Below are 20,971 nucleotides of genomic sequence, written 5' to 3'. Positions count from 1 at the left end.
TTTACCGTTTACACACTGAAAGCTCGGAGTCTTAATAAAATCCATGTTTTACATAATACTGGAATTAGGCCATTGTCAGGGCCAGTTATGCCTCTAAGGGGCCCCCATTTCACAGCCAGTTTGTGACAACCGAAAAGACTCTTTCCCACATCCTCAGACAATGTATTGCTACTGCTAGCGATGGGACACGAAGATACTTCCCGTAGACTCCGGTCTTCAAGCAGATATGCATAATGAAAGGCATTCTTTTAAGTATATAAGTCCCACATTGGCCTTTAGATGCCATCACAAGCAGCTTGTGTTCAGACCAGCAACGTATTGGTAGTCAGTGCAGTTCCTTTAAAACTAGTGGTACAAGATTTCTTTTAGCAATTCTGACTAACTGCATTTTGCAGTAGTTGCCCCTTCTGAATCATCTTTATTAACAATCCCAGAGATAATACATTGCAATACTGTAGTCAGATCAGGAGGTTACCTGTTCAGGAACTACTTAAGTCAGGTTTTCTGAACTGATTCAGTGTGTCCTCCCTAGCTGTGTTTTAGCAAGTGGATTTAATTCTTTGCTATCCCACTAATGTCAGCTGAATTTTGCAAGGAAGATGAAAGCAGAATGAGTTAACCTCAGAACTTGATTGATATCTTTCTCTTCAGAACAAGTTGGTTTCGGTGTCTGCTGAAGGCACTCTCGGCATGTCATAGCTAGTCATGCATGAGTCTACTTTTGTCTCATGTGCTACAATGATTAAGCCCCTATTCTGAAATTTCAAGTGTAATGATCCCATCAATAATTTGATTCAGCATAAGGATTGCTAGATCAAAAGCATTCCAGGCCCTGGGATTTCAGGACTAAAGCCTTGAGATCTAGTGATTGTACCTGTTGATGTCACAGAGTCAGGACCTGGTGATCTCATCATAAATGATACATCAAGCATCAACAACAATTACTCAGAGCATGTCAGCTGCATAAAAAACAAACCTGACAAATACAAAATAATCTTCTGTTTGGTCAATGTTTTTCAAATTTAGGATTGGGGGGGGGGCACAAAACTTTCCCAGCTCTGTTTTAACCTCTTTGAAAACATCACTTTTAATAACATCAAAGTTGTAACTCTACTGAATTTTTTTTTCAGAATTTGGTTTGAAAGGATAGAGATCCTGTTTTTTTTCCTCTTCCAAACAATGTTGTTAATGACACAAGGAACTTGTAGTCCATTTAAAGAGATTTTGATAACCAATTGATTGCTTACATTAACCAGTGCTGCTCAATAGCCTCATTTTTTCTTTATTTCCTTTTTAGTCACATTGAAGAATCTTTTCTTAAGCCAAAATAATAATGTATTCATGATTAACCAAAAATTTAGGAGAGAAATTGTTAATGACAATAGCAGTGATAATAGTAGTAGATTATGAGCCCTATCACAGTACACTTAATAGCACCATTATTCCACTTTAATTGTCATGACTACCTCATATAGGATGCTGGGATTTTATAGTTTGGGGAAGAGCATTTAGAACTTAGTACACCTGAGATTCACTAAATTACAAACCACAGAATTCCAGAGAATATTCCCATGGCAGTTAAAGTGGAATAACAGAACTGTTATAGTGTAGTATGATAGGCCCGATATATTTTTGAGCCACCGCATCCCCCTCCCAAATTAATTTAGGCATTTGAATGACTTCAGGCAAAATATATGATTTTACTTGTATTTTTTAAAAACATTTTCTGCTCTATTGAAGTTTCACTGTTCTGGAGCCGCCAGAAGCTCCAGGAGGATCCAGCTGCAACTGTACCCCAAGCACTATCAAATTAAACCCTTTAATAAATGTACTAAATGCTATTTTTGTGTAACTTGTATTAATTGTGTTATTTAATTCTTAAGTGTATAAAGTTAAAAATAAAATGTACTGTGAAAGCATCTGCTTCTTCAGTGCCCTCTACTAACATTCTGGATGCATGTATTAATTGAGGAAATTAAAATTATTCATTTACTTTCTAGTAGGCATATGAGCTGTTAGTGACTACAAATTCCAAACAGGAAAGAAAATATTTAAAGTGTTGTAACCCAGACCTGAGTCAATGTTTTGTTGAAAATTCATCCTTCATCATTATAAAAACAACACTGATAAATGATTCCTTTATTATTTTAAATTTGCATTTACAGTGGTTTGAGAAAATTGATTGCCTTCATTTCTGCTCAGGGTCACCACTGAAGCTGCCTTCCCAGCCAAACAGAGGGGAAGCCACTGTCAGAATGAGGCACCCAGCCAAGGGATCAACAGTGGGGGGGGGGGGGGGGGTAGTCCTCTCGACCTTCTCATTCTTGAATTCATGGCCAGGCACCTCATTCTGAGCAAGCAACTTTCACAGCTTGGCTCTGCTGGGAAGGTGTTAGCCAGTAAGGCGGCAGTGGGCCTGTGGAGAAAGAAAAGCAATGGCAAATCACTTCAAGGATGCTATTTGGCTGGAGTGGCAGAGGCAATGGCTCCAATGAGAATGAGGTGGAATTGGACACAATCCAATCTGAGAACGAGTAGATCACATGCTTCAAAAGAAATGTAAAATACCACATAACCTTAATGGACACTGAAAGTAAATCCTTGGCTAAAGTAATGTGTTCACATAAAAAGGCACCATAATTATCCATATTCATTCCTCTTTCATTAAATATAGGTTGCTTCCCTTCCTAGTTTACCCAGAAATCCAAAATACTCCAAAATCAGGCATTATCCACTTGGACGGCTGGGATATGGCATATTTGTTTTCTGGTGGTTCAGTGTACACAAACTTTGTTTCATGTACAAACGTATTAAACTATTATACTGTATAAAATTACCATTAGGCTATGTGTAATGTGTATATACATGAATTTTGTGTTTAGACTTGGATCAGACTTATATATGCAGCAAATGTACGCAAAATCCAAAGAAGTCCAAGGCACTTCTGGCCCCAAGCATGTCAGATCAGGAATAATCCTGTATTTTTTTCACATTACTTCAGAAACAAGATAAGTACAAAATATAATCAGTAATTTGCTATTGAATGGTAGGAAAGCAGAAACCGACATAGCATTTTAAAATACATATTTTCAGGATAAAATGATAAATACAATTGTTTCTTGTCTTTTTAATCATATTAAATTTTTGTCATTTGTCTTTTAATTACGTTTTTAAAGCTGTTTGGAATCAACAGCTGAAGAGTCTTGAATTTGCAAAATATAGTCATGGTACACCCACTTTATTTTGTTTTGGCTTCCCTTCCTTTTAAAACAGAGGTGGTATAAACACATTTCAAAGTTTGGGGTTTCTTGCTTTGGCAGTGTAAACCTAAACCTTAGAAATCGTCACAACCGAAGAGCTCAATCCGAAGTGCAATACTCTGATTCCATGTTTTGGGAACAACACGAATAAATCGGGAAAATATGGGCGGTTCAAAATAGTTCTTAACCTGTCCAGCACTGTCAACATTTCCAGAAAACACCTGACAATAAAACAAAAAACAATTAGTTACTAAAAGTTCTGAATTAATTGATTCATTTCAAATGTAAGAGTCCAAAAATCCTGCCAGGAGGGAAAGAAATGGGCAGCTCATTAATGTTATTTAGGATGATGGAAATATTGCAAAAATCCTGACCGTTTGTTGTGAAATAGCCTTAGAAGCATATTTCAGGGTTTGGGGCAAGAGAGATTTGTTTAAATTTAAAAGGTTTTTTTTTTCCTGGTCCACAGTGGACTCCCCAAAAGACTACTTCCCACATCTACTTCATACAATACTATCTTTTAAATCCATATAAATCTATATGATTGTCTTATGATGTTAGTACTTAAAAGATGGGTCAGTAGCCTATCCGCTTTGACTCACAATGGCTCTCCCAAGATTTTTTCCCAGGCTCTGACCCACAAATTGCCTTACTAGTATGTCCCAATGCTATTACAACACACCCTCTACTTCTCCATCTCTCTCCTTCCTTTGGGTTGACAATGGCAGATACCCGACAAAGGAAAAGTATATAGGCTCACAGTTAAGTACAGTTATGGATCGCTTCCAGACAGTGCCAAAACGCGGGTTTAAGAAGAAAGACAAAGAAACCTGGGACCTCAGAGCAGGTCCTCGCTCAGATATGCATCAGAGCATAATGGCAGGATTTTTTTAATGCCACCGGATTTCCCTCTTTCCCCAATTGCTTATTCACAATCTATTTAATATTATAAAGTTTAAAATAAATACTTTCAGAGCCCTCTATTGGCTCTCCGCTTCTCCTCTCTTGAAACCAGCTGGAAATCAATTGTGTCGCCATGGGAGCCCGAACAGCTGATCAGCTTTTTGGGGCTTTTAAAAACCTGCACATGGCAGGAAGCAGTCTCCACAGGGGGTAAAGAGGGAAATCCTGAACTTTACATGACTGCAGGACCACACAGTCATAGGAAAATCCTCTTTTTTTCCTAGAGCTGGAATAAAAGAGGACATTTTTGAATTGGATTTTCCCTCCATTGGTGCGATTGAGTGCGCACTTAGCACAAATGTCATCTGGCCATCCCCTTTTTAACCCATTCTCTCCCAAATTATAGGTACTGTCTTGGAAGCGGCCTGTCATACTGACAATAAAGCATTGATCACAGATTTAATTGCATGGTTTAATTTCATATAATGGGAGCCATTTCTAGTGTTTAGTAGTCCCCATATTGCTGTAATAACTCATGCTAAATCACAATACTTAAACTATTTCCTAATCTGAGCCACTGATTTCTACCTGGAACATCAAAACAAACTGAAGGGAGACACCAATGGAAAAAATAACAGACAGAAATGTTAAGGCTAAAAGTGGATTGAAACTGGTCTTTTATATGGATTTTTTCCTACAAAACCTTTCAATACCTTTGCTGCAGAAACTGAACCATCCATGTAAGATTTCCATGTTGAATCATCATCACGATAAAGAATGGAAAATGTTTTCACATACATTTCAGTAGTCATTGATTTTGCCCCTTGGGTTATAATGCCTGTTATCTTTTTAGACTGAAGGAGATCAATCTGTAGCCACTGCTGGTTGTTGTTTGACTGTGGAATTAATACAATAAAATAATCATTGTACCACTACTGAAATACAGCTCTGATAAATATCATAAATGTACAGATCAGATCATTTAGTGAGTATCTTTTTATTCAAAACTGAATTCAGAATAAAGACTTGAAGCTGGTCAGGTTGTTTTTCGGCTTTAGAATAGCCATAAACAGAAAGAAAACGTGAAAAAATAAACAAGGTAGAAAGAAAACAAAATGAATGCATTCCAGGCTCCAAGTTCATATATGCAGTAATCTCTCAGGACAAAAGGCAACATATTTTATAACTTAATGACAAATATTTGAACCACAGTAAAATTATATAGCATTCTTTTTGACCTTATTTCATGTAGTTATTCTACACACTAAGCAAGAGGCATGAATTGTTAGACTGCAAGTCCCAACAACCACAACCGGCACAGCTAATACTGAAGAATACCAGGATTGCCAGTTCAACAACATCTGGAGCAGTGGTTCTCAACCCGTGGGTCCCCAGATGCTTTGGCCTTCAACTCCCCAAAATCCTATCTTCTGGTATACTGGTTGGGATTTCTAGAAGTTGTAGGCCAAAACACCTGGGGACCCACAGGTTCAGATCCACTGATTGCTGCACTGATACAACTATGACTAATTTATCTATGGTATACCATTTTTACATGCTTAACTACTATCCTCCATCATGACTGTCCCAATCACTCCATTTCTGCTGATTAAATTCTTAGTAAACTGGTCAACTGAATGGTTCATAAGCAGTGCCACTGCATATTCACTAGCTGCTGTTTGTAGCAAACAGTTTTGCATAGTGTAAACTCATTGAAAGAGTTTCCATAAGCAGGAAACAAATAGCCACACAACCTTCCATTTTGGTGACCTGTCTTTACCTTCGCTTGCCAGGCATTTGTTCGTCCTTTGAGATTGAGACGGGCAAGAGATGGCTCCCATGAACTCCACCATGTCTTCTTATAAGAAGAGGCGGTGATCTGTGATACCTCAATAGCTCCATTTTCCATTCCCAAGGGCAAAGAGCAGTCTATCAAGTCAAAATCAGAACATCCTTGTTAGAACTCATAAGCAACAAAGGGGTTTGGGCAGAATATCCCTCCAGGCATTGTTAAACTCCACTGTTGGCCATGCTGGTAGAAGCAAAGGGAAGCTAACGTCTGATAACCCCTAGAAGGCTATAGATTCTGCATACAGAAATTAGACACTAGACGAAATCAAAGAAACATTGAACTTGATGGAAATCTATATAGAACAAGAATGTTTGGAGAAATTTATTGGGAAAAGAAACAACAAGAGACTGAGTTGGATCCAGATTTAGCAATGGTTATACTGTGTACATGTATATTTAAAGTCACCTGTTGACTTATGGCAGCGTTTCTCAACCTGGGGGTCGCAAGGGGGGTGTCAGAAGGGTTGCCAAAGACCATCAGAAAACATATATAATGTCAAGGTCTATTTTCCCAAACTCCACCAGTGTTCACATTTGGGCATATTAAATATTCATGCCAAGTTCGGTCCATCATTGTTTGAATCCACAGTGTTCTATGAATGTAGGTGAACTACAACTCCAAATCTCAAGGTCAATGCCCACCAAATCGTTCCAGTATTTTCTGTTGGTCATGAGAGTTCTGTGTGCCAAGTTTGGTTCCATTCCATTATTGGTAGAATTCAGAATGCTCTTTGATTGTAGGTGAACTATCAATCCCAGCAACTAAAACTCCCAAATGACAAAATAAATCCCTTCCCCAAAGGGAAATTTGGGCATATTGGGTATTTGTGCCAAATTTGGTCCAATGAATGAAAATACATCCTGCATATCAGATATTCACATTACGATTCATAACAGTAGCAAAATTAGATATGACGCAGCAACGAAAATAATTTATGGTTGGGGGTCACTACAACATGAGGAATTGTATTAAGGGGTCACGGCATTAGAGAGGTTGAGAACAACTGGCTTAGGGTGACCCTATGAATAACATAGGGTTTTCTTAGGTAAGGAATACTATATGTCAGATGCTGAGCCAGCCTGCCTTTGATATAGCAGACAGCACCTGGTATCATTAGCAGATTTCCATTAAAGTACCAACCAGAATTGACCCTGCTTAACTTCCAAGCATCAGACAGGATCTGGTGAATTCAGAGTAGTTGCAGTAAACCAAGTGAAACAAAAAGGACAACTTGACCATACAATAGACTATTAAAACCAATGGGACATACATTAATTAGGCAGTCCCATTTCAATCAGTTTGCTCTAAGAACCACAAAACATGGATTCAACCCTCAACTTAGAGCTCTTCCAGATTGGACTAAAGAAGAATGAATCTTTAAGATTTACTGCCAATTACATTTTCTTGTCAAGTTATAAAATGTGGCAGGTGAAATTGAGTCATCAAGTCTAAGTATTTATCCATACTAGCTTGTTTTAAACATTTTGACCTCCAGAATGAAAATATCCCCCAGTTAATGACATTGTTCATGTCTCACCTGCTGTTTCACAACCAAGGAGTTCCATACGAAGGGTTGGCCTGTTGTAGAACTTGTTTGGATATAGCCTAACATACCTTGCAACAATAGGAGGATCAAGGCGATTCTCCTTTATTCCATGTGCATCTGAATTGCCTTCAAAAAGCTAAAGGAAAAAAGGCGTTCTTTAAATGGATACACAGTGTTCATTTGTTGTATCATAAGGGTAAACACCCAAATTAGTCTCACATTTATCACAAACTCTGATAATTCTATGTTGTTTCCTATTGGTCATAATATCAGTATGTCTCCACTGACCTAGAAGTGGTATCATATCACTTCTACTTTTGGTCAAAATTTGGCCAGCTATTTCAGAGGTTATTTGGAGTTTGGGGGTGAAATCAAAGCAAAATACCACATTTCTGCCATTATGTAGCAGCTTAAACTATTTTGGTGTGATTTCCCAACCCCCCAAAAATTGGGTAGGATTTTGGGGATATTTGGGTGGGGTACAGCAAAAAAGGGATTTGCCGCCTTGATATATCCAATAAACTTTTTTCTATCATGAAGAGAAAAATGTATTTTTAGGTTGCTAAAGACTGCACAATGACCAATACATGCATTCCACAATTTGGATTCCATATCTTCTAAGCAGAATATAAGAACAAATGTTTATTTAATATAGATTGAATATACAGACCTTCTGTGTCCCTGGGTGGTCCCCTTTGAATACATTCCACTTCCTCCCATGCTTGCTATAGGTAATAAAATATTCTGTTGTATACAAGTGTTTCAGAATCTGCATGGCTCCCTGTGTCTGAATACCCGTGAGTATGACTTGTCTTTTGAGATCCACCTGCAGAGCAAAAAAAAAAGTGGTTTCAAATACAAGCAATTGCATTGTTTAATGGAGGCATATGCTCTATCTTATTTTCTAAAAAGATTGCTGTCATTAGAACTTAATAACATCCATAGAGCCTGCTGGCCTTTCTAGTGCTACATTTTGTTCCCACATTGGCCAAATAAATGCAAATAGTAAACAGGCATTGAATATTGGTTATATTGGGCTGTTTGAGTTGTGACTTCAATATCTTTAAAATGCAATTGCAAAACAAACACACTGAAAGAGAAGATAGACCATAATTAGGAAGAACAAAAGACTGAGAAATTCACTATGAAATAAATAATTTCAATTTACAGCCAAATATAAAATGAAACAGATATGCTGCCTAAACTGAGGCTTTTGTAATTTGGACATGACATTTTTTTCCCGTGTCAGGAGCAAATTGGGAAACTGCAAGTCGCTTCTGGTGTGAGAGAATTGGCCGTCTGCAAGGATGTTGCCCAGGGGACGCCAGGATCTGAGCAGGGCAACTGATGGCCAAAGTCCTATCTGCCATTATAATGCAGAATGGATTGCATTACATGGTCAGTGTAGACTCACATAATGCAGTTTAACTGTACTGAACTGGATTATGAGTCTACGCTGGCCACATAATGCCCAAGATGGGGCTCAAGAATCTTCATTATAATGGCAGTGTAGATGGGGCCCAAGATTCTTAGAGTTGTCACAATTATACGGGATTACCATATGTCAAATTTGACTTGACAGCAATGAGTGACAATATTGAACAAAATGCATGCAGAAGCCCATTTATACTTTCCTCATTAGCATTTACCCTTCTTTCCACAAAGGAGGTTAAAGCAATAAATATTTCACTATTTAAATATGTCTGTATCACTATTGGTCAATAACACTTTCATCTACAGCAGTGGTTCTCAACCTATGGGCAGTGAGCCATGAGAACAAAATCTGGTCCACGAACCTCTTTCCTCTTCATTTATTTTATTAATTTTATTTCCACTCCTTTCTACAGAGCTGACCATTGTATTGGATAGACCACATCAGCTACAGATGATTAAATATGGTTTTCTGTGGGCGAGCAGATGGTGACTACTGGATGACATATGTTCTGTATCAGAAACTAGAGTTGATGTGGTCTATCCAATGCAATTTTTGAATCAGCACCCCAAATAACCAAACTGAATCTAACAAAAACTTATTTGTAACCCTTTTAGTACTAATGTTGGAGAGTGGTCCTTGGTCAAAATGGTCCCTGTTCAAGTGGGCCCTGGTCAAAGTGGGCTCTGGTCAAAAAAAGGTTGGAAACCACTGATCTACAGAATCAACCACAATTTTTAGAACAGTTATTATACAATTTGGGCAAAAATGGAAGAACACAAAGAAGAGACTCCTAAAGGTCTTTGCACAGTTGACTCAACCCTAAACTTGGCAATCACTCATCAGCAGTAGAAAATATAGTTAGAGCAACTCCATATTGATGGGAATAAAGACACTAATATGGCTTTGCATTGCCTAGGTTAGGTAGTGACTTTTTGGTGTATGTATTCTACAGCCAGCCAATGGGTCCCCAAGGTGAATCTAGAAGCCATGCTAAGTTAAAAGACACATTAAAGAGAGTTTTAATTGAGGGGCCCAGACATACTGTCATTGTCAATGCTTCTAATCTAGAGCTTATCATATCACTATTCAAAAGGAATTTCTTTGCCTAACCTTTAAATAAGCAAGTGATTTTAAATCTATGCTCGTAAGATACACTTCCTGGTTTCTGTGATAATATTATACCTGAATCCAGGGGTGTTCATTTTCCTTCTTCTCAGTGCTCCAAGCATTGTATTTTCCAGTATTGTTTAATCTTGCCAGTTTAGGCTCCCAGTAGTCTAAAGAGGAACAAAGAGAAGATTTCTCGTAAAAAAAAGAGGTACAAGTTATGGAGGGGTTTTTGCTACTGTTGTTGTTCTTATCATTCACTTGCCTACCTACATTTCAAATGGAACAAGAGCTAGTGATACAGATTCATTCATGGCAGGAAATGTTGATGGAATATTAAGTACTATTGGTTGCCAATTATCAATTATAAATGAGTGATAATTGAACGTCGGGCAGGGGAAATGCTTTAAGTGCATGCTAGATTATATGCCTAGGAGGCCTAAAACATTTGCATTGTTCTCTGCCAATTTTGGCAGTATGAATTACTGTATTCCCAATGAAAACAACAGAAGTGAAAATACTGGGGCACCTTAATTACTCTCTGCAAAAGGGGAGTCTTTATTAAAGTTTCTATGTGTAGTCAATGCAGTTCCAGAGGCGAGAATAAACATTATCACTTACCATGCAATAAGATGCATTCAACCTCATGACTCACATTCCTTAGGTCTGTGAAATTACTCACCTATGTGACCAGAAGCACTGATTTGCGAATCTTGGATAATACCACTTGCCAGACCCATAGGCAGCTTGCAGCCTGTAGAGAGAGATCAAGCTTTCATTTTAGCTAGTCACAAATTATGGGAACTGATACAACAATCTTATAGTTTGGGACAGGTTTGGGACAAGGAGATATGTCACTGAAAAGGCACTGTATCTTATGCATATTAAGCTTGGGAGGGGAAAGGTTAAAGACACAATCAGAAAACACCAAAACGATATATAAACAGCAGCCATGACCCCAATCTCCCTAGAAATCCCATCAATCAGGGTCTATGTTAACAGTTACACCCACCTACAACTTCCACATTGAAGGAACCAGTGAATTAACCAACACAACACCCCTTGGCCTGCTAGCCATGCACTGAAGTTTACACACCTGTAAGATTAAGACCAATTACCTTCATCTATAACTGTAAAAAAGGCCTGTATTCCTGCTTCTTGATATTCGCCAACTTCTGTTTCTAAAAGCCATGTGCCAGCTACTGATGGTATAATTTCAACAGTAGTAAATGTACCTAGAAAAGAAATGCACATGGACATTTCTGATGTGTTTAAATTGCAGAAGATTGATTGTTGTGGTCATGTAATGAGGGGAGGTGGCATATAAACACAACATTTCTGCTATGCTTTTTCTCATCCTGCCTTAATAGGAATGAAATATCCAGCACAAGGTTACTCCTGGAGCAAAGCGATGGCAAACAACATGAGAAGTCACTGCACAAAAGAGACAATATTGCTATTAAGAGAGCGCTGTGAAAACATCCTGAGATGTCTCCATGTGAACTTTTCATAGCATTTGGCAGTTTATCCTCTCATCATAAAGATTTCTTTTTATTTGTAGTTGCTGTTGTTCTCATAGATGACAGTAAGTGGGTCCAATTTCAGAGGAATGGGAATCAGCACCAAGTTTTAGACTGAATGTGTTGAATCTACCTGGCTAAACAGTTCCATACCTTGAATAGTTTCCTGAAAATCTGGAATAAACCTGGAGGATATTCATCACCATCCTAACATTGGAGCCACCAATCTCCACTATGAACTCTTTAGGGACTTTTTTGAATGTGATTAGGGAAAAGAAAGTATATAATCCCTGCTTTATAAGATTTCACAAACAAAACAAAAAAAAAAACGGGAGAAAACCCCAAGGTTTTGACCCTGGAAAAGGACGGTCAATTAAAGAAAAGGATTAATGTGTGTGTGGGTGAGGGGGGATCCGTGATTATTATAAATAAGGGCCAGGAGGTTAAGTCAGGAATCATGTATTTGACAAGGTTATGATAAGAGTGAGAAGTAGCACCATGTACAGGACAGGAATTCTGTGTATGGCTTCTCAGGGTCCATTCATATCATCATGTAGAATGAGGCTCTTGCTTTCAACAACATATTTTAGATCAGGCTTGGGCAAATTTGAACCCTCCAGGTGTTTTGGACTTCAGCTCTCACAATTCTTAACAGCCTACCGGCTGGAGGGTCCAAGTTTGCTCATGCCTGTTTTAAGTGATAGTTTAAAAAGTAAATGACCATTTTAAATATATTGTTAAAATGGGCTTTATTTGTGCATATTTACTATAAGAGAGCTTGCAGGATTTTATGTCAAAAAGAAAAATAAAATGTTTGAGTGGAAGGCAAAAACCCAGAAAGAACCTCCAGGGAATTTAACTCCCCATTTTATATTCACCACTATATGTGCATTTTTGTATATACAAATGATATACAAATGGAATAGGTTTGAATCCTGAACAAAAGAACAACGTATTAGTGGCCCATTTCAGTCCCTTTGCTCTTTATTCATTCTACTCAGTCAGAGAACTCAGTTAAGAAACAGAGAGAGGAAGTTAGCAAATACATCTCAAAAGGCAATAGAAGGTGCTCTAATCCTTTTGCAATAGTTTCCCAACCATTTACTAGGATAATGTAGACAACTAAACAGTTACCAGTAATTTCACATTTTTGATGTTGCAATAATATACAGTAAGAACCACAGGCAAAGTAGCAGATCCTCAATTAATCAAATTACACTCTCTCTGTGTGTATATATATAAATATAGACATAGACATCCACCTGTGTGATTTAAGTACTAGTTATTTGTCAATAATATATTTTCTATAACACCAACACTGACTGGTCTTTGTCATCATCATCATTATCATCATCCCTGTGTCTTTGTGTCCAAGTAGGGTTTTGTCAGTGGGTCCATAGGTGACTGTGATCTATTCTTGACCTGCATGTTCAAGGACAGCAAGGACGTCGGTTTCCAGATGGAAGGCGGTCCTGGTCAGGGTTGGCTTGATGTGTCTTCCTCTTGGCACGTTGTCCTTTTCACCCTCCATTTGTGCCTCTTCGAATTCCACAACACTGTTGGTAATAGCTGACCTCCAGTTAGAGCGCTCAAGAGACAGGGCTTCCCAGTTTTCAGTATCTATGCCACAGTTTTTAAGGTTGGCTTTAAGCCCATCTTTAAATCTCTTTTCCTATCCCCCAACTTTCCGTTTTCCGTTCTTTAGTTGGGAGTACAGTAATTTCTTCGGGAGACAGTGATCAGGCATTCGGACAACATGGCCAGTCCAGCAGAATTGATGGCGTAGGAGCATCACTTCAATGCTGGTAGTCTGTACTTCTTCCAGTATGTTGACATTTGTCCACCTGTCTTCCCAAGAGAGGCAACGTTGATGGAATCTTTCCAGGAGTTGAGTGTGATGTCTGTAGACAGTCCACATCTCGCAGGCGTTTAACAGGGCTGGGAGCACAATAGCTTTATAAACAAGCACCTTGGTATCCCTACGGATGTCCCGACCCTCAAACACTCTCTGCTTCATTCAGAAGAATGCTGCACTCGCAGAGCTCAGGCGATGTTATATTTCAGTGTCAATGTTCACTTTTGTGGAGAGGTGGCTGCCAAGGTAGCAGAAATGGTCAACATTTTCTAATGTTACACCATTAAGGTGTATATCTGGCATTGCAGGGGGATTGGCTGGTAACTATTAAAAATAAAAAAAAAACCACAGTGCAACAATAGCAATATTACCAGCAGCAGCAGCAGCAACAACATCAACAAGATGACAGCGGCGAAGGGGCCCAGTTCTTGGATGCTTTGGAGTGTATAGGATGCGACTGGATGGGCAGCAAAGTCCAGCTGGGACATGATACAACAGAGACAACATGACAATGTGTTCCTGGCATTGGTTTGGAGCCACCGAAAAACCACTTTGGTTTTCTCAGTGTTCAGTGAGAGCTCAAGCTTTTTGTATGCTTCTGCAAAGGTGTTCCGAGTGGCTTGTAGGTCTTCTTCTGAATGGGCACAGTTCACATTATCATCAGTATACTGGAGTTCCATAACAGATGTTGTTGTGACCTTGGTTTTGGCTTTCAGTCTGCTGAGGTTAAATAGCTTGCCATCTGTCCGATAGATGATTTCCATGCCAGTGGGAAGCTTCCCATGAACTAGGTGCAGTAGCGATGAAGACAGAGAACAAGGTTGGGGCAATAACACATCCCTGCTTGACATTTGATTCCACCTTAAATTGATTACTTCGGAAGCCACTGCTGTCCCAGACTGTTGTCATCATGGAGGAGCTGCAGGATGTCCACAAATTTGTCAGGGCATCCAATTTTTTGGAGGATGGTCCAGAGAGCACTGCAATTCACTGTATTGAATGCTTTTGTGAGGTCAATGAATGCCATGTACAGAAGTTGATTTTCCCACCTGCATTTTTCTTGAAGCTGTTGTGTTTTGGACATCAGCTCCCACAATTCCTAACAGCTGGTAAACTGGCTGGGATTTCTGGGAGCTGAAATCCAAAACGCCTGGAGGAGCAGAGTTTGAGAAACATTATGAGTCTAGCAGAAATAATTATACATACATACATAGAAATGTTTGATATCGCTTCTTCCAAACCATTAATAAGCAAGACACTTGAAGGGCAAGTGAACAGTGTACATGTCAGCAAAATGGGGGTAGAAAATAGCTATATGCAGTTCAGTGACAAATCATAAGTGAAGAAGTCGTAAGATGCTATTCACAGTTTCCAGATGTGTTGAACTTTCACACTTTCCAGGCAACAATTATATTGAGGCACTATAGCCCACATAGATAAAAAAAATCCAGATTGGGAGAAGGCATAAAAATGAGAAAATTAGTTCCTAACATCTAGCATTCTTAAATTAATTTTAAAACCTATTTCCCAACACTCTAGAAATGCAATAATTTAGATGTGTGTGAAGACATTCTGGGCTTTGAGAAAATGGTGTTTAATTTTCTGAGACCAATGCATGAATTTGGTTATATTTACCAGGAAGAAGAGGATAGACACCAAGTTGGTGATCTTCTATTCCTTGTTCCATGAATGTCTGGCCATGAAAATGAATCACATGAATGTCCTTGGGGCCCCCCATGTTCAGCAAATGCCAATGGACCTCTTCACCCCTATACATCCGCAACCCCTGCAGATGGTAAGGGACCCCATTTATACCTAAAAGAGAAGGTGACCAGAGATCAAATAAACTTCAAATATATCCATTGTCCAGTTAAATGTATTAACAGTATCTTCAGAGAATAAATCAGATTTTCAATGCATGTATAATGGTAACCTGGAACACCAAAAGCTTTATGTGAATTAGTGGTAACCTACATCTTTGGTTTAGTGAGTGTGGTCTAGCTGTAATTAACTGTTTGCCTATCTTTGAATTTCAGCTATTCAATGAGTAGATAATCAAATAATCAGGTAAATGTATTCATGTGCATCCACTGTACACTGGCACTGAACAAAAATCATCATCATCCATAAATACTGGAGTCATCCCAACTGCTACTGCAGTCCCCATTATTATATAATATCACAAATATAATCCCATATTAATTAGAAGATGAGGTCTACATTTTAAAGAGTTTCCAGTTCTATTTTTAGAACTGAACATATATAAGCAAATTATAAAACAGGATGAAACGTCATCTGTACATGATGCCAGCATAACACACAGACTTGTCAAACACACAGGCGAAGAACTCATACTTGAAATGCACTGCTGTGTTGTAATATATGTGATGTTCCTGAATACATATATCTACAGAAGGTCAGCTTTAGCAAATACCAATTTCTGTCATTCTTGACTATTTGTCACCAGTAGCACCCTTTAGAGTAGGAAGGAAATCATCTATACCGGGAAAGGTGTGGCTCTGCAGGGCTCTTGAACGTCTCTCAGCCTGAGACTTTTTCCTATTTTGATCGAAGTACCAGCTTTTCTCCTCATCAAAGACCATAAAAAGGAGGACAAACTCTCGCATGTCTTGTGGCCTGTTGTACTTATCAAGTATTCCTTTCTGACAGATCAAGATTGGCCCAATCAAGCCAGAATGAATATCTTTCTCCTGCAAAATAATTTAGAACAGGAGAAGAGATTTCTGGATAAGCAAACTGCTAATATTAAAACTGATTTATTTGAAAGCTTTTGTCCAATTCACTCTGGTGTAGATAAATTAATAATATATCACAGAAGGTATGCTATATTTTTAAGTCCTGTTTCATATGCAGCTTATTTCAAATCAGGGATATATACATACTTGAACATCAGAATACATATAAAGCTGGAATACAAATATATGCATCACTAGATTACAAAGTGTGCATTTTATTTGTCTTAGACGAAAAAGTATAAAGTATTTTTGGTGTAACATTTGTCTTACCGGGTTTACAGCAGAGTAATAGGCCCAGGTTTTACATGCTCTCTGACCTTCTGCAGGGCCTGAACGTTTATTTGCATACCAGACATATGTATAGGTATTATTTGGCATGATGGCATCATCTGTTTTGAACCATTCTGGAGACTCATCATCATAGCTTCTGCCTTCTGATGATTTCTCATAGTAAAGTCCATGTGCATGGAGCGAATATGGTCTGGAGGCCAGATTTTTAAACTGAACCTGCAAAGTAAAAGGGACAGTGATCAGCAAAAACAACTTCAATGGGGAATCCCCCTCCCAAGCTTTAAAACATTATGGAGTTGTGCTGGGTTCGAATTTTGTAGGGTGAATCCTGATCAGTTAGAACAGGGGTCCCCAAACTAAGGCCCGGGGGCCGGATGCGGCCCTCCAAGGTCATTTACCTGGCCCCCGCCCTCATTTATAATATAATATTTTTATATCAGTTTTAATAATATAATATATTGTATATACATATGATATTGATAATAATATTATCATTTTATACAATATAATACTAATAATAATACCATATAATAATATTAATTATATGTTATATATTACATATAATATTACAGTATAGTGGTATTGTTCAGTATAGTAATATATAATGCTAATATTGTGCTATGCTAATAATATAATATATTGTATGTACATACAGCTGCTCTGAGTTCCCTTCGGGGTGAGAAGGGTGGGATATAAATGTAGTAAATAAATGTAGTAAATGAATAAATAAATAAATAATTTTGGACTTAGGCTCGCCCAAAGTCTGAATTGACTTGAAGACACACAACAACAACAACAATCCTAATTAACCTGACTATCTCATTGGCCAGAAGCAGGCCCACACTTCCTATTGAAATCCTGATAGGTTTATGTTGGTTAAAATTATTTTCATTTTTAAATATTGTATTGGTCTTTCATTGTTATTGTTGTTGTTTTGCACTACAAATAAGATATGTGCAGTGTGCATAGGAATTTGTTCGGTTTTTTTTCCAAATGATAATTTGGCCCCTCAACAGTCTGAAGGATTGTGGAGCGACCCTCTGCTTTAAAAGTTTGGGGACCCCTGAGTTAGAAGATAGATGTTTCAAAGGACATTCCTGCAGAATCACATTTGTCTGAAGCTGCTAGCGAGGGCCGAAGTTAATTTGTGGGATTCTGTTTCAGGATAAATTCCTCTTTGTCTATCTAGCTAGCTGTACCGATCAACACATTAAGTATCAATCATCCTTCAGCCAATAATAATTTCCCCTTTGTCTATCCACACCAGTTGCTAAATTAACCTGCTTTAGTAGTAGTGGTGTCTGTAGGCTTTCATAACAGTGGGTTATGCAACAGTGCATTCAACTGCTTTTAGTCTGAACGGATGGTTCTGATCCTATTTGGGGATGGAATTCAATACATGGGATATTTCATTTAAAGTTTGAACTAAAGCCCAGAATGGATGGGTTGCCATCAACCTCCAGGACTTCAAGAGCTTTTTAAAAGTGGTTCACACTGGTATAATCTTTGTGAGAGCAACTCTGCATTCAGGTGAAGAGTTCTTGGTTTTATGAGCCTGGATTTCATGTATTCAAGTTTCCAAGCTGTTCCTGCATTCTGGTCTTGTGAGGCATAGTTTTGCCTGCCTTGTCTTTATGTACCTTGTCTTTGAATATATCTGTGGAATTATTTTAGAGACTTTCCTTGAATTGATTTTTTTGGGCTTTTGGCTTTTATAGAAATAACTTTTTGAACTCTGATTCCCTTTTTTATATTTGCTTGTTTTTCATATATTCAGCTGTTATTATATTCTGCTTTTAATAAACTCTTACATTGGATCACCTGGACAGCGTGTGGTTTGTGGTGGAAAGAAGCTTCAGGGCCATCATGCAACATTTTACTAGTGGCAGTTTCACACATTCAAAAGTAAAGTTATCAAAATGGGAAGAAATGTGTTGCATTGTACATGATTATTTATTGTATTGTTTAATTGTATTATGATATGTTGTTTTATATTTTGCTATATTGTACTGTTCTGGGCATGGCCCCATGTAAGCCGCCCCGAGTCCCCGTTGGGGAGATGGTGGCGGGGTATAAATAAAGTTTTTTTATTATTATTATTATATTATTAAGAAAAGAAATCTATTTTTTATGTTTCCTCCTTCACTCCTTCCTATGTTTTTTCTGAAATGGAAAATCAAGATGGAAATTCAGGAAATCCTTCTGTTACATACTTCTATGTAACAAGAGGTTTATGTAAGATTGTTACATTCACAATATATTAGGAAGTCTTGTCCAGGCTGGTCTCATAAGAAGTTTGACCTATGATACAATTTTGTTATCTCTGTCTCATAGTACAGTAATAGTATTTCCAATTCCCTGAATGCCATTGCATATCTAGCCGAACCTTCTATACAGAAGAGGGGAAAATCAGCAATTCCAGAGGAATCACGGATTTTACAGAAACATAACCTAACATAACAATAAAGTGCTACAGGGGAGGTCCCTCAAACAGATAAAACCCCAAACCTAAGAGCACCCAGTAGCCATGTGTTTAGCAACAGACTAACAGGTGACATAAGAGGAAAATTTAGATTCATAAATAGCATTGGATTATTTGGAAGAATGCCTAAAATGTGTCAAAATTATCTGTCCAAAAATTTGTCAGTCAAGAGACTCTTGGTTGCATTCTTCCAATAACTAGACAAAGTACGGATGCCCATTATCTATACTTATGCCTACTTGTCAAGGTAAACAAATGCAAAGAGAAAAACTGTGGTTTTGTGAAATTAAATGAAATTGGGTTACATCTAAACTAGCTAATGTGGTTGCTGATATTACTGTTGTGATCGTTGATGCCTCTCCTTATATCCAATATTTTTCTGAGATGTCTAGGCAGAAGACTTCGGTTTTAATTATTGTACTTTATGTTGAAATTTTTCACATTTTATGACATCCCCAAAACTTGTAAACTGGACACATGACTGATAACTGCTTTTGACCTGTTTAAATTGTTTTTAAATTGTGTTGTCTGAATTGTTATTTTATGATTTTATGTGATTATATTGGGCTTGTTCCCCGTGTGAGCCACCCTGAGTCCCCTGCCAGGGAGATGGAGGTGGCATACAAAAATAAATTTATTATTGTTGTTGTTGTTGTTGTTGTTGTTGTTGTTTGGAATAATTGTGACGCATGCTCATTGTATCACTTACATATAGACTGATATAATACCCAGAAATAACAATCTTAATTCAATTCCTATTCCCAGCTAAAGCAAACCCATTGAATCAATGAGATTAATATACCATTTAGCAGTTGATCCAATTGATATAATCTAGTTGGGACAAGAAAACAAATATAGGTCCAATAAAGCTTTATATGTTTTTTTACAAATTGTATCCTTTATTCTCTGAGCTCCTGGGTACAAATTTGAGCTCAGATTAGACCATGAGATCCTAAATAAGGGTACCCTACCACAATATTTTAAAACAAATCCCATATCTGTCAGTAATTTCAACTCCAGAGTTTGACTATAAAAAGCAAAATATTCTATTGATTATTATATTTTCAGTATTCAAATGAAATGCAGTCTTCAAAGTTTACACATCTCTTAGTTTTAAAGTTGTTTTTAAATCATCTATAGACCTCAGTTTCAAAAATGTCAGGAATATGGGCTGACCTTTATCACATCATCAACCTCTGCTCTAATGACAGGTCCTAGGATGCCAAGGTGCTCGTCATATTCCCCTTCAACACGAGGTATCCTAAACGTGTTATCCTGATAACTTCGGAAAATCACTTTTTTGTACACTGTCCTGCTTTGGCCACTTCTCACTGTACTGAGAACATGGAAGCATTATGAGAGAAAAAACAGTGAGTTAAAAAACCCTACCAACCTTTCTATAGACATAATTTTGATTTCAAGCACCTGGTAATTTCATCTGGGAAAAATGGGTGAATTTATATATGAATATGTATCTTGCACAAACTCAAATGCTCTCATATGTTACCTGGATGTCATAAAACTCACATTGTGTTGCCCTGACTATTCACATTTCTGTTCTGTAAATACCCTTTCTTCCCACTGTGACCCCTTCCACACAGCTGTATAAAATCCACATTGAACTGGATTATATGACTCATAACCCAGTTCAAAGCAGATATTGTGGATTGTCTGCCTTGATATTCTGGATTATATGGTTGTGTGGAAGGGCCCTGTGACTCAGTAGGAGCTGTTCCCATGCCCATTTTTCCCAGGAGGGAGTAAATAAGGAAGCATTTAAACCTAACAGAAACCAATCCATAAAGATTGGAGATCGTATGATCAGATTATTTGAAGAGCTGCTCAGAAGTGGGAAAAATGGGTGGCCCAGAGAGGCTGTTGGCCAGAAAAGTGTGCCATCTATGGCCAAACACTTTTTAAATGACATGTGTTTACTCTGAGGATAATCCTAAGAGTAGCAATAA

The 20,971-nt window shown here is 37.9% G+C and overlaps 1 protein-coding gene across 1 annotated transcript in view; it reads right to left on the bottom strand.

Moving 5' to 3' along the window:
• Positions 1-2,124: 2,124 nt before the first annotated feature.
• The window catches only part of f5 (coagulation factor V), a 53,508-nt gene continuing 34,661 nt past the window's right edge, over positions 2,125-20,971 (bottom strand). Inside the window, exons 14-25 of the mRNA XM_016992591.2 lie at positions 20,184-20,343; positions 16,505-16,741; positions 15,982-16,189; positions 15,114-15,293; positions 11,222-11,338; positions 10,786-10,857; positions 10,179-10,273; positions 8,232-8,387; positions 7,553-7,697; positions 5,944-6,092; positions 4,877-5,059; positions 2,125-3,481 (exon numbers count right to left, since the gene is read on the bottom strand). Coding sequence (XP_016848080.2) covers positions 3,335-3,481; positions 4,877-5,059; positions 5,944-6,092; positions 7,553-7,697; positions 8,232-8,387; positions 10,179-10,273; positions 10,786-10,857; positions 11,222-11,338; positions 15,114-15,293; positions 15,982-16,189; positions 16,505-16,741; positions 20,184-20,343 — 1,849 coding nt within the window. The 3' untranslated portion in view covers positions 2,125-3,334. The remainder of the gene's footprint in view (positions 3,482-4,876; positions 5,060-5,943; positions 6,093-7,552; positions 7,698-8,231; positions 8,388-10,178; positions 10,274-10,785; positions 10,858-11,221; positions 11,339-15,113; positions 15,294-15,981; positions 16,190-16,504; positions 16,742-20,183; positions 20,344-20,971) is intronic.

Source organism: Anolis carolinensis, chromosome 3 (assembly GCF_035594765.1).
Source record: "Anolis carolinensis isolate JA03-04 chromosome 3, rAnoCar3.1.pri, whole genome shotgun sequence".
Taxonomy (NCBI): Eukaryota; Metazoa; Chordata; class Lepidosauria; order Squamata; family Dactyloidae; genus Anolis; species Anolis carolinensis.
Note: the sequence above shows the minus strand (reverse complement) of the source record. Positions and strands in the feature narration are given on the sequence as shown.